This window comes from Ceratotherium simum, chromosome 35 (genome assembly GCF_057802395.1).
Source record: "Ceratotherium simum simum isolate JZ-2026a chromosome 35, ASM5780239v1, whole genome shotgun sequence".
NCBI lineage: Eukaryota > Metazoa > Chordata > Mammalia > Perissodactyla > Rhinocerotidae > Ceratotherium > Ceratotherium simum.
The window spans coordinates 1,342,802-1,355,153 of NC_141934.1; the positions used below are offsets into that span (position 1 = coordinate 1,342,802).

Sequence of the window (12,352 nt, forward strand, 5' to 3'; positions counted from 1 at the left end):
TCTCCCAAGAGCACGTGTGAGGGAGAAGCCCTTGGGGTACCCTCAGCTGGGCTCTGTGGAGAGCTAGAAACTAGGGGCTGGGAGTTGTGGGGACGAGGCTGGCCCAGAGCCTCCCAGCTGGAGCTGCAGGGGCCAGGCGCTCCCAGAGCCAACTACAGGGCTGTAAAGACACATGTGCCCATGTCACCATCATGACATTCTCTCGTGTGGGGAGGCGGCTCTGTGAAGTGGGAGGAAAGCGCTGGTTCTGTGATGTTCGTCTGATACTGCGGGCTGTGTGGCACAGGAGTGCCAGGTGCCTCACCCATTGTCTGGCTATCCCTGTCCCTGGCGTGCAGTGCGGGTGTCCCATCCTGTCTCCCTGTGCGTTATGCCCTCTAACACACATGCACACGCGTGCGCACACACACACCCCTGCTGTGTGATCGTGGGCAGTGCCCGCCCCAGGTTGGCTGGCCCCTTCCATGCCCACACTCCTCAGCAGAACGGGCGTTGTGAGGGCAGCACTGCTGTCCTCTTGGTGGTGCTTGTTCGTTTGGTCAGCTCGTACGGCTCCTGTGTGGTCTTCAGGGCTGGAAAAGACTTGGATTTGACCCTGTATTCAGGACACAGGTTGTCACAATGTGTAGTCAGGGCACCGGGGTAGAACGAGCTTCCTGATAGGGATGCCACTGGGGGCCACGGGGCCCAGATGCCTCCATGGACCAGGCTGCAGGGGAGCAAATGCTCCCCAGGGCAGGGCAGCTGGGGCCTTGGGGGTGGCCAGGGGAGGGGCGCTCCTGGGTCCGCACGCCCCAAGCTTTCAGAGAGAGCCTGTGGTGATAGGGAGCAAGCAGGCAGCCCGAAGGGAATGGGCTGCCACAGGCCTCCCTCAGACCAGAGCTTTCTGCAGATCCCTCTTGTTTGCAGGGCTGCCGGCTCTGGCCCTGTCTCCCACATTCTCATGCCCGTATTCCAGCCACAGCTCCTGGTCTGGGGGCTGCGCACACTGCTGACCTGTCCTCCCCGAGCCCAGTAACTCCCCGACATCACCTGAGCCCTGCTTCGACCCCCACCAAGTCTGAGAGGCTGTGTCCCCTTCCCTCTCTTTGTTCTGGCGACTCTGTCAAAGCGTGTCTTCCCGCAGCACACACTGTGGTTTGCTTATGGCTGCCTCCCTGCACCTTGTGCCGTGGCAGCCCACCACAGTGGGATGGTGAGGGGTGAGCCCATGCCCCCGGCCCCCACAGCAGGAGGACTTTCCCCCGGTGTTGTCCAGCCCCCCCTTTTCCGCTGTGCCAGGCTCACTGCCGTGCTAACACCCTCTGTCTCCTCCTGCAGATGACGATGCCTTTGAGGCAGTGGAGGCCGGCCCGCCGAGCCCAGGGGATGGTGGTGGTGAAGGTGCCTCGCCCCGGCGCCTGGAACAGCCTCTGCCCGCCGCAGGGGCCTCTCTGGCAGACCTGGAAGACTCAGGCGACAGCAGCAGTGCCCTGCTCGTGCCCCCCGACCCCACCCAGAGTGGGAGCACCCCAGCCACAGAGTCCCTGCCAGGGGGTGGCCACCACAGCCGCAGTTCCCTCAATACCATGGTGTAGAGGACAGCCTGGCCCTTGGCCCTGATGGGCAGGGAGCACCTGTTTGCTGTCGAGACTCGAGGGGCCCCTGAGTGAGCCTGGACCCAGCTGCACTGTGCACGCTCACTGACGGCGTGCATGTGGAGAACATGCTGCCTCCCAAAGGAGCGAGCACCTGCACCCGGTCTCCTTGAGGGCTTCAAAAACACGTATAGCTTTGGGTCACTGTCTTTTTCTTTTTAAGTGGCAGAAGAATGACAAAGTTTGTTCAAACTACATGTTTCACAAGTAGGGAACAAAAAAGGCTCTGTGGGCCTGGGTGGGGGCCCAGCCACACTCAGCTTTCCCAGCTTTGGTGGGCTTGCTGGCTGCAGCATGCCATCCAGAGGAGCCTGCCACTTGGCCACCAAGTCCAGGGCTGCTTCAGTCACCTCACGGGCCGCTGCTCTGAAGGGGCGCTTCTGGGCGCGGGGCGTGGACTTTCAGTACCATCAGGGCAGGCGGCCTTGGAGGTTGCTCCGGGGGCTGCTCTGGGGATGACCTTCCACAGGTCCAGCTGTGAACATTGGGGGTGACCCTGCCACGGGCCGGGGGCTGGCCTGGGGCTCTAGTGCCGGAGGCCCTGGGAAGGGGAGCTTGAAGGAGGTTGAACTCTCCACTCCAACTTTCCACCTGGGCTCTGCAAAGCCCAGTTCTGTGCCAGGAGGCCCTGGCCCCACCCTGTGAGTTTTCTCCCCAGCATTACTGTGCATGGCTCCCCCAGGAGGTGGCTCTGGACCTGGGCCAAGGCCCTTGTCCATGCATGAGTGTCCTGGCCCTGGATCCTCCACTGGGGCTTGGGGGCAAAGCCAGCTCCTGTCTGCTACCCTCTGGGGCAGCCACTGTTGAATCTGCCCCTGGGCCTGGCCTGCCCCATCCCACCTTATTTGTGCCATAAAGGGTTGTTTCTCTGGGGGGAGGGGTGGCTGAAATTAGTGTCCTGGGCTGTGTCTATCTCTTGAAAGTCCATTCTTGCACACCACCACCACCACTGGAGCCAAGTGCCCGGTGGCTGCATGCCACCTTCCCGTCCTCAGCAGCACAGGGTGCTGGGTGCCCTGCCCGGGGGCGTTTTGACCAAGGGACCCTGATGCCTGCTCCTCGGCAGTGGTCTTGTCTCCTGACACAGGGCTTTTAGCATTTCTGACGTTTGGAGATTAAGCGGGTTCTGTGCGATTTTTAGCACATCCATATCTTTTCTACATTGACTGTCTGGATCTTTTCTTTTTTGTGTGTGCGTGTGTCTGTATGTGTATGTATATGTCCAAGTGTTTGCAGGTGGTGGCGGTACACAGGAACTTGGACGTGGGGCCCCACCTTCACAGGCCAGCCGTGGCATCTTGGGCAGCTCCAAGGCATGACCGGGTCCACGCCTCTGCCCCTCAGCTGAGAGCGCGGAGCCCTGCCCACCCTCACAGACCAGCATGCAGCGAGGGGAGCATTGGCGTGAAGTGGGTGCTTCTGTGGTGCTTCATGGTGACAGACCTCAGCGGCACAGTCCAGTTCTGGTCATGTTCTCACACTCTCCAATTGAAAGTCTGTTTTGTTCTTCCATTATGGAATGAGATTCCTGAGTTGCCCCACAGACCTGACTTTCGTCCCCAGAGCTGGCCGGAGGTGTGAGTTTTGTCATTGAACTGCCTGTCCCTGGGCTTGGCCTGCAGGAGCCAGAGTGCTAGAGGCAGGCCTCACGCAGGCGGGCTGTGTGCCGAGCAGACCTGCGTGCCCCTTGCCGAAGGGCTGATACTTCTTTGAGAACGGTGTCCTGGGCACATGTGCTCACCCTGGCTGAGGAAGACAAAGCAGGAGGCATGTCGTGCCTCCAGCATGCGCTAGGCACAGGCCTTGTTGGTGGGCAAGAGTCCTGAGTGTGCCTGCTTGGGAGTGATCACCCCAATGGAGCCCCACAGGGGCCTGGCCCCCAACAGCTCAGGGTCCCTCCCAGCCCTGGTGTTTCTGGCCCAGGCCTCAACACTGTGTGGACAGGACAGGACAGCTGGCATGTGCTGTGTGGGACTGGGGAACTTCCTTTTGGGACTGAAGGACTGCCAAGGGGGTTAGTCAGGCATGCAGGAGGGGTGGCCTGAAGCAGACTATGGGGGTTGCAGAAGGTGGGCCTGCTTCTGGACTGGCCAGGGTTCTGTCCAACAGTGCTCAGCTTAGGCACCAGGGTGCTCAGTCTTCTGACATCCTTGGGCTGTGCAGAAGGCCTGTGTGCTGCCCGCTGCGTCTCTAGGAGTTGGTGCCCCAGGAGCTGAGCTCCCCTGGAGGGCGGTTGTGAGGGGAGCAGGGGGAGGGCTGGGGTCTGCCCGGCTGTCCGCAGCCTCTATCCAGTCGCCGCCCTTTGTAAGATCTGGTTGTGCTTCATGGTCCAATTAAGAATCCCGAGGCCAGCCCTAGCTGAGACTCCTGTGCTCCTGTGGGAGATGGCCCCCCAGCCCCATGCACACTGGGCCCCTGGAGGGACAGGCCAGGCTCTTGGGGGACCCCTTCCCTTGGGGCCTGAGCTGTCTGGCGGAGGTGGAAGTCAATATGTACATTGTCTCAACGCCTGTTCTTTATGTTTTCCTTTCACTAAGGGTTTTTAGTTTGGGTTTATTTTTGGTTGGGTTGGCACTAATCCTTTCTTAAGATGCTGTGAGAACCATTTCATCCAAATGCCAAATAAATTTGTGTTCTGGAAGAGGCGTGGTCAGTTCTTGGTGTGACCTAAACTGGGGTGGGAGGCTCTGGCCAAGTTGGGGCTGATGCACAGGTGCAGAGATGGGTGGACGGAGGAGTTGGGTCATCTGTGGAAGCCAAGGGCAGGCACGGGGCTCCGAGACCCCACTGTCCCTTCAGTTCCCCAGCAATGATCCTTTCAGTAATTGTCCAGCTTGTGACTTTGGGGACTCAACCTCGGGTAGGTCCTTGTGCTCGCCTTCCTAACCCCCCATCCTGGTTGTCGGCCCGGCTGGTGGAGCCCAGCAGCCGGATGGCTGAGGGGTCAGAGTTAGGAAAGGAACCAGTGAGTCCCTCAGCCAGGATAGAAGTTTTGAGGAAGTGGCCCCTCGTTCCTGAACACATTGCAGGGCAGAGGGTGATCTTGAGCTCTCTGGGCGCCGTCAGCACCGTGGACAGCGCCCGATCCCCCTGCTGCGGGGAAGGGGCCCCCTCCCTTCCCCAAAATGGGAAGACCCCGGGCCTCTGGGGATTGGAGAGAGGCTCCAGGTGCAGAGGTCTTCTCTCTACCTCTGGTGCCCTCAACCCGCCGGCCCAGTTGTGTTTACACTTGGGAGCACACTGGCACCCAGGTGCGGAGCTCTTTCCAGACAGTGTCGCTTTCTCTCCTGGCCACACCAAGAGGCAGAGAAATCAGAGCCCCACTTTGCAGGAGAACGAACTGAGGCTCGGGCCAGAGTCTGGAGTCTATTGGACACTAGAGCCTCTGGAGCTGCTGCGCAAGCCGAGTCCCCACCTGGGCCTGGTGGGGCGGTGGAGACGGGCTCTGGCTTCCTGGAGACCCATTGGTGAGATGGTCCCCCAAAGAAGGGCGGGCCCAGAGCAGGGATCCATCTTGTCCCAGGTCCGTGGGGGCATGCCAGTAGAAGGGAGTCTGTGGTCTCTGGGGGGGGGGGGGTCCCAGGCCCACAGCGAAGGGGAGAAATGCCCTCCCATGCCCTCGCACCTCAGACCCGCAAGTCAAGGGCTCTGGGATCCAAGATATGCTCCCCCTTGAACTTCCATCCTTGCTGGTGGCCTTGGCATGTCATTCCTGGCCCCCAGCCTCCATTTCCTCATCTTTAAATGGGTATAATAATAGGCCCCCTGCAAGGATTAATTGAGGGATCTGTGTAAAGCATTTAGCTGCCATAAATGCTGGCGATTGTTGCTGGCACGCAGCCACGGCCCTGGGGTCAGAGAGTGCCTGGTGAGCTCAGAACTCCATCTTCCCTGCTGGTGGCCCTGCCTGGGCGCCCCACCACCACTCCGCCCTCCCAAGCGGCCGGCTCCTGATCCCACAGGACTTAGCCACGCCCCAGCCCACCCCACTAATAAATACACAGCCACCTTGCCCTGCCGCCCTCTAGCACTTTCCAGTCCTCTGGAGTCGCAGCCACTGCCGCACCATGTGGTCTCAGTGCTTCGCACTCATGGTCTTTGCCCTCGAGCTCACCTTCCTCGTAATGCCGCTGGTGCTGCGCGCAGACTCCAAGGGTGAGCACCAGGACTCTGCCCCACTCCCCGCTGCCCCTTAGGCCCTGCTACTGGGTGGGGGGTTCTTTGGGGAGGGAGTTACTGGGGTTGGGGTGACAGGAGAGCAGGGTCTGCGCTGGCTTCCACTGGCCTAAGCCTTGCCCTCCCATTCTTGGACCCTGGCTGGGATGGTGCAGGGCAAGGGCCCAGATGGGCCATCCTTCAGCTCGGTCTTTTCCCACTGTCCACAGGCGCCTGGTGCTATGACTCCCAGGACCCAAAGTGTGGTGAGGACAGAGTGTCGTGTGAGGCTGTGTGGACTGGTCTGTGTCCTGTCACTAGACAGCCTGCTGCTAATGTGGCCAAAAGGCTGTCTGCACGTGGCTCTCCTGTGGTCTCTGTGGGTTTCTGTTGGTAGTCCTGGGCCACAGTGCCTGGGCACAAGGCAGCATGCCTGTGTGTGCGGGTCCATGGCTGCTGTGATCTCCAGTCTTGCTGTGTGTGCCAAGCTGCTGGTATCAGGAGAGGCCTGTAAGCCTGTCAGTGTGGCCACCCACATGTGAGCACGTGGTGGAAATCCCCAGTGTGGCTGCGTGACCGTGTGCCAGGAGACCCTTCCACCCTCATTCCCGGTAGGGCAGATGCCTGCAGGTGACTGTGTGTCAGAGTGTGGCCTAGGTGAGGAGCCTGTGTGAGAGTGTTGCAAACATGTGGCCGGGCCAAGTTGGAGGGAGGTGGCAGTTGTGACCTGTCCGTACGGATGGAGGGGGAAGCTGGGCTGTTCTCTGGGTATGTGTGGGAGAGAGAGGCCACCTTCCTCTGTGCACCCCCAAGTTGCCTCCCTGACCACCGCCTACAGACCCCAGGCCTTGTTCCCTCAGGCCCCTCCCACTGGAAGGAGATAGCCCCTGCCTGTGGGGGCCCAGCCCAGTCCCCCATCAACATTGACCTTCACCTGGTCCAGCGGGACCCCACCCTCGGACCCTTCGTCTTCCATGGCTATGACTCAGCACCTCCAGGCCCATGGACCCTGGAGAATGATGGCCATACAGGTCAGCACCCTGGGGTCGGGAGCCCCCACAGATAGCTGCAGGAACCTCCTGCGTGGGGTGGGAACTCCCATACACACACAGGGATCAGGATCCCCCTAGGAGATGAGACACCATACAGGGATCAAAGACTCCCCACAGGGGTCAGGAGCCCCCTATCAACAGCGATCAGCCATTGCCCCCGAGGATCAGGAATCAGGAATACCTACGAGTCAGAACTCCCCACAGCACCAGGATGCCCCGGGAGTAGGCACAACTGCCACAATCACACATAGCTGCGGTGGGTCAGGACTCCAGGCCCAGGAGGGCCGCGCGCTCCCCCGCCGTGCAGGGTGGGGGTTTCCTCTGCAGTCTGCGGAGCCCTGCCCCACTGACCAGCAGAAGGGCCTAGAGTGTGTCCTGGTTCCACAGAGGGCCAGCTGGGGAGCAGACCGGCCTGAGGGGGACCTTTGCTCTCACCCTGTGCCCTAATGGTACAAGGACGAGTAGATGGGGAGAAAGAAAAGGGTGTCATGTGCTTCTTCACCCTCAGTGCTACTCCACGTGGACACTGGCCCGCAGAGCCGCCTGGAGTTGCAGGGTGCTGGGCTGCCACTGCCTGCCTACCGCGCACTACAGCTGCACTTCCACTGGGGGGGCCCTGGGCGAGCAGGCTCAGAGCACAGCCTGGATGGGCAGCGCCGCCCCATGGAGGTGGGCTCCAGCATGGGGTTGGGTGGCGGGAGTGCCCCAGGGAGGGCAGGGGGAGCATGTTGGGGGCAGCTGGGTACCTCCCATGGTCTGTGCCTCCCCAGATGCATGTGGTCCACATGAACACACGGTACCGGAGCATGACCGAGGCTCGAGGTCACCCTGATGGGCTGGCAGTGCTGGCTGTGTTGTTGGCGGTGAGGGAGGGGCCCTGTGACTCCTCACAGCGAGGGAGGCGGGGGCTGTGTGGCTCTGTGTGCTTCCCAGAAAGGGAGTCCATTGGGGTCTGCAGAGGGGGCAGAGTAGGACTGCAGAGTTTGTGGTGGAGTGGGAGGTCTATAAGGTTTATGGGATTTAAAGGGTTCTGTGGGAGGCTGGAGCCAGTGGGAGGTAGTTGATCTGCAGGGTCAGTGGGAGGGACGCTCCCCCAGCAGATCTACCAGATCCCCCCACGGGGAGCCTACCCTCCTCCCACTTAGAGGCTCCTCCAGACGCCCTCCGAGTTCTCCCTTTGGAGACCCCCACTCAGAGCTCCTCTCACTTGGAGCCCCCTCCCCAGGAGAAGGACTCGGACAACGCCAACTTCTCGGCCCTCGTGTCGGGCCTGAAGAACGTGTCTGCGCACGGTGAGGAGCGCCAGGTCGCGCCTGGGCTGGGAATGCTGGGGCCCGGGCGTCTGCGCACGCGGAGGCCGGTTCCAATCCCGCCTCCCCACCCCTCACCACCTACCCCCGCCCAGGGGTCTCTGTGGATCTGGCGTCCACCTTCCCGCTGGCCTCGCTGCTGCCGGGCGCCTCCGGCCTCTCGCGCTACTACCGCTACTCGGGATCGCTGACCACGCCCGGCTGCGACCCCGCCGTGCTCTGGACCGTCTTCGAGGACGCGGTGCCCATCGGGCGCGCGCAGGTGGGGCCGCGCCTTCCCTGGGCGGGGCTGCCCGCCGCCCGCCCGCCGCGTCTTGACCGTCTCTGCCCCGCACCCTCAGGTGGCCCAGTTCCAGACGGTGCCCCGGGCCGGGCCCCCGGGCTCGCATCCCGCGCCGCTCACGGAGAACTTCCGCCCGCAGCAGCCTCTCGGGGGGCGCAGGGTCTCTGCCTCCCCTGGCGCCTCCGTCCGCGCGGCAGCCCCACCCCTCGCACCCACCCTGGCCCGCGTGCGCGGGGCTCTGCTGGGCCTGGGGTTCAGCCTCTGGCTCAGGCAGGGCGCCTAGGATCCCGACACGACCCTGATCCCGCAATAAACGATACACGGAGTGAGCTTGGCCTCATGTAGCTGGGGGTCGGGGCTGGGGGTGGGGGGTGGCTGGGGCCCACTGCCTCTCCCACGGAAGCGGGATTCCTGCCCTAACCCCACCGAGGCCTCAGTGTGCCTGTCCATACAACCGGGACTCCCCTGACTGACCCTCATCCATAACCCCAGACCTCCCTGGATCCTTCTCAGGCGGAGAAGGCACCCCCACTACCAACCTTCACGGTATGTCTGAATCCCCCGGCAAGACGGAAGGAGAAAAGCTAGCAGGCCTTAGAAGCGCCACCTGCTAAAGCCTAAGATTACACATTTTATTCTAAAAACGACTGGCTGACAGACCCTGGGACACTGTGTGTGTGGTTAAATGACGCCCCCAGCTGACTTCCTCCGAGGCCAGGAGGTGAGAAGCCGCTGGTTCCAGGCTCCGCTGCAGGCTGTGCTGTGCCGGGCCAGTGGGTCCTGGTGACAGGAACAGCCAGTGAAGGGCTGTCTGTCCAAGGTGAAACCGCGCCCAAGTGACACCCTGGGAAGTCAGGCTGTGTAGGGTGACACTTTCTGGAGAGACATTGGTGTCCAGGTGACTGCCTGTGGTGAGGCCAAGTGAAGGGATAAGTGTCCTTGGTATCACTGTCCAAAGCAAAGCTAAGAGTCCAAGGATACACTGACTAGATGCAGCTGTGTCCAGGCAACGCTGTCCGGTCGGAGGAGTCCCACGGAGTAGAGTGAAGCTGCCGCCAGTCGGGCTGCTGTCCAGCTGATGCCCTGTCTAATGCGGTTGCATATCCATCCGGGTAACACTGTCCCAGCAGCCACGTGTCCCAGGCATCTGTTGCTTGGCGTGCCGGTCACACTCTATCCCAGTGCATGAAGTCCCTGCCTCCTCCCCAGACCCTTAAGGGGAAAAAAAAACCCTGGACCACCCCCGCCACTCCCCTTCCACTCCTCCCCCGCAACCCCCCGCAGAGGAGTCGTGCCGGCCCGGACCCTTGGGCTCTCCCTCTGCCCTCCCGGAGGCTGACATAACCCTAGGCCAGGCCCTCCCCCAGCTTTAATGCCAAAACGGCCTCCACCAGCCTGGGCTCAGTCTCCAGCGGGGATCGCCGGCTGCGCGGAGCCATCCGCACTTCGCAGACGCGATCCCGGCGGTCCCAGCCCGCGCTGTCCTGCCGCCTGCACCCCAACACCGGAGCACCAACTGGCGCGTCCAAGGACTCTTCTCTCTCCGAGCCACGCTCCACGCGGGAGCGGATCTGTCCATTTGCCCCTCCAGCCGGCGGCGGCCCCTCCAGCACACCGCCCCAGGCCCGCTCGGCGCGGCCCGCTCAGTCCCCGCCGCCCTGCTGGGCCCCAGGCGGCACCGGCGTCTTCTTCAGGTTCTTCTGGGCCGGGGCCCGGTTGGTGCCGCCGTCGGCGGGACCGTCCGGGACGTCAGCGGCGGGCCTCGCGACCGCGGCCAGGGCGTTCACGGTGCCGAGCGCCCGCAGCAGAGCAGGGCCGCGGGGGGCCCGGGGGGCGGCGCGGGGCTCGCGGCGGGGGGGCGGCGGGGGCGGCAGCAGCGCGCGCAGGGCGTCCAGCTCGGCCCGTAGCTCCGCGCGCAGCGCCTCGAGCCCCGCGCCCAGCTCGGCGCGCACGGCCGCCAGGCCCTCCTGCAGCCGCCGCTCGCTCACCTCCAGGACGCCCGCCGGGTAGGTGGCCCCTCCGCGCGGCTCCCCGCACACCGAGCACACTGAGTCGCGGCCGCGCGCGTCCGCCCGCTCCCCGGCCGCCGCCCCCGCGCGCTCCACCAGCCGCAGCAACCGGGGCGCGTCGGCCCGCGCCGCCGCCTCGGCCCGGAGCTGGCCCCGCAGGCGAGCCAGGCGGCCCAGGGCGCGGGCTTCTTCAGGGCCCGGCCCGTTGGGCTGTGGCGCGGGGTCCCGCCGCCTGCCCACAGCACGCCTCAGGGCCTCGCTGGCGCCGTATGCGCTGCGCGCCTGCGCCCACTGGCGTCCGCGCTCCGCCGCCATCCGCGCCGCCACCGCCGCTGCCACCAGCGCCAGGCCTGGCCGGCAGACCCAGCCTGCAGCCTAGCGACCGCTGGGCCCGAGCGACGCGCTGTGGAGAGGGCCCCCGGGACCGCTGTGGGAACGACCGAGGCCTTGGGGGATCCGGCCTGGGGCCCGGGGAACCCCTGCAGGGCCGAAACCAGGGCGAGTGGGGCCCCGGGGGACCCCGGGAGGGCGATGCCAGCAGGTTTGAGTGTGTTGGACTCTCCCGCGGGGACCGCGCTGTCGTGGCCACCAAGGAGGGGCTTGGACCGGCTTCTGGGCAGAGGTGACAGGACGTGGAGCTACTGCTGCAGAAGCCCGGGCGCCCAGACCAGCGTCAGGAACCTAGTTTACCTTCTCTACTGGAAGCTCCTGCCCCATCACAGTCAGGGTAAGACAGGCAGCCCTCCTCACTGGCTAGTGCCCCCTTCGTCCATACCATAGTCCAGGCCGCCATTATCTCCCCACTCTGACCCCTACAGTCCACACACAGCTTCATGAGTCCATCCTTGTTATGGGCGCCTCCACCCACGCATTTCTGCTCCTCCATTCAAGCTCTTCAGGGGGCTCGGTTGCTCTCCCAGATGTCCCTGCCCTCAGGAGGCCGCCGCGGGTCCCAGCCCATCTCACGCTGTCTGTGTCCTGGCCATGTTTTCTTTTACCTCCTCTAAACCTGTCTTCACCCCTCTGGGCCTTTGCTTAGGCTGTGTCTGCCCCTAGAATGACCCCCCAATTGCCTGGCGGCTCCCACTCATCCCACTTTTGCAGCGCAGCCTTCCTTGGCCACCCCCCCACCAGGTAGCTCAGGCCCCTCCCCACAGCACCCCTCATAGTCATGTTTAAATGGCTCTGTGTTCTATGTCCCCCTCCATCCGCAGTAGTGTGGCCAGCACAGGGCCGGGTCACCTGGTACTCAGTGGTGCTAAACATGCTGGATATTGGATGAAGAAGCAGATGGGTGAATGAGTCTGGGGCTGAGGGTCCTGGGGGGGGACCACCAACCCTGGCCAGCCCATGCAACTTCTCGGCCTAGCATTCCAGGCCTCATGGCCATCCGTGCTGGCTTTCCTGTGCCTGCCACCTTTTCACCTTCTGTGGGAGCCCCTCACTACTGCGCCCCGTTCTTTCTCACCCCGGTGCCTTGCATGTGCAATACTGCCCGTGCCTATCACAGGGCCGTGGGCAGTGTGCCGTGGGTCCCTTCCCAGCATGTTGTTCTCACTGCAGCCTAGCGGCTACTTAGGACTCTGGGTGCCCTGGGGCCTCCCCAGCAGATTGTGTGGAGGGAGGGCCTGTCATGCATCTGGGCTGAGCTGGGAGGGGAGATGGAAAGACAGCCACTGGGACCTGTGTCTCCAGGGCCCACAGGGGCCTAGCCTCTGTGCAGTTCTGTGTGTGTGTGTGTGCGATTGGGGGTGCTGTCGACCCTGTTCTCGGGCAGCCCTGGTCCCAGGCCACCGTAAAGAGGCTGGAGTCCCCTCTGTTTGTTCCTTCATTCATTCACTCATTTGTTCCTTGCAGCCTATCTTTCTGGAAGGTGCAGGGGAGGTGAGAATTTAGCTCACTGTCA

The 12,352-nt window shown here is 63.2% G+C and overlaps 3 protein-coding genes across 8 annotated transcripts in view; 2 read left to right on the forward strand and 1 right to left on the reverse strand.

The window, feature by feature from the left end:
• DGCR2 (DiGeorge syndrome critical region gene 2) overlaps positions 1–4,278 on the forward strand; it is an 85,520-nt gene extending 81,242 nt beyond the window's left edge. For all 6 annotated transcript variants that reach the window (XM_087423748.1, XM_087423752.1, XM_087423750.1 and 3 more), the window contains one exon: positions 1,321–4,278. In XM_087423748.1, coding sequence (XP_087279874.1) covers positions 1,321–1,577 — 257 coding nt within the window. In that variant the 3' untranslated portion in view covers positions 1,578–4,278. The remainder of the gene's footprint in view (positions 1–1,320) is intronic.
• Positions 4,279–5,303: 1,025 nt separating this feature from the next.
• Positions 5,304–8,730, forward strand: LOC101407668 (carbonic anhydrase 15-like). Its single transcript, XM_014796691.2, has 8 exons — positions 5,304–5,792; positions 6,023–6,058; positions 6,653–6,823; positions 7,353–7,513; positions 7,615–7,707; positions 8,070–8,136; positions 8,250–8,416; positions 8,496–8,730. Exons 1-8 carry the CDS (start codon positions 5,705–5,707, stop codon positions 8,718–8,720), a joined length of 1,008 nt encoding a protein of 335 aa, XP_014652177.1. The 5' UTR covers positions 5,304–5,704; the 3' UTR covers positions 8,721–8,730.
• Positions 8,731–10,080: 1,350 nt separating this feature from the next.
• Positions 10,081–10,761, reverse strand: LOC147912387 (protein FAM246A-like). The gene has a single exon (XM_087423603.1). It carries the CDS (start codon positions 10,759–10,761, stop codon positions 10,081–10,083), a length of 681 nt encoding a protein of 226 aa, XP_087279729.1.
• Between the last annotated feature and the right edge of the window lie 1,591 nt (positions 10,762–12,352).

Coding starts and splice junctions, on each gene's coding strand:
- LOC101407668 (XM_014796691.2), top strand. CDS start 5,705: ATGTGGTCTCAGTGCTTCGCACTCATGGTCTTTGCCCTCGAGCTCACC. Junction 5,793..6,022: donor GCTGCGCGCAGACTCCAAGG/GTGAGCACCAGG, acceptor CACTGTCCACAG/GCGCCTGGTGCTATGACTCC. Junction 7,514..7,614: donor GGCAGCGCCGCCCCATGGAG/GTGGGCTCCAGC, acceptor GTGCCTCCCCAG/ATGCATGTGGTCCACATGAA.
- LOC147912387 (XM_087423603.1), bottom strand. CDS start 10,761: ATGGCGGCGGAGCGCGGACGCCAGTGGGCGCAGGCGCGCAGCGCATAC.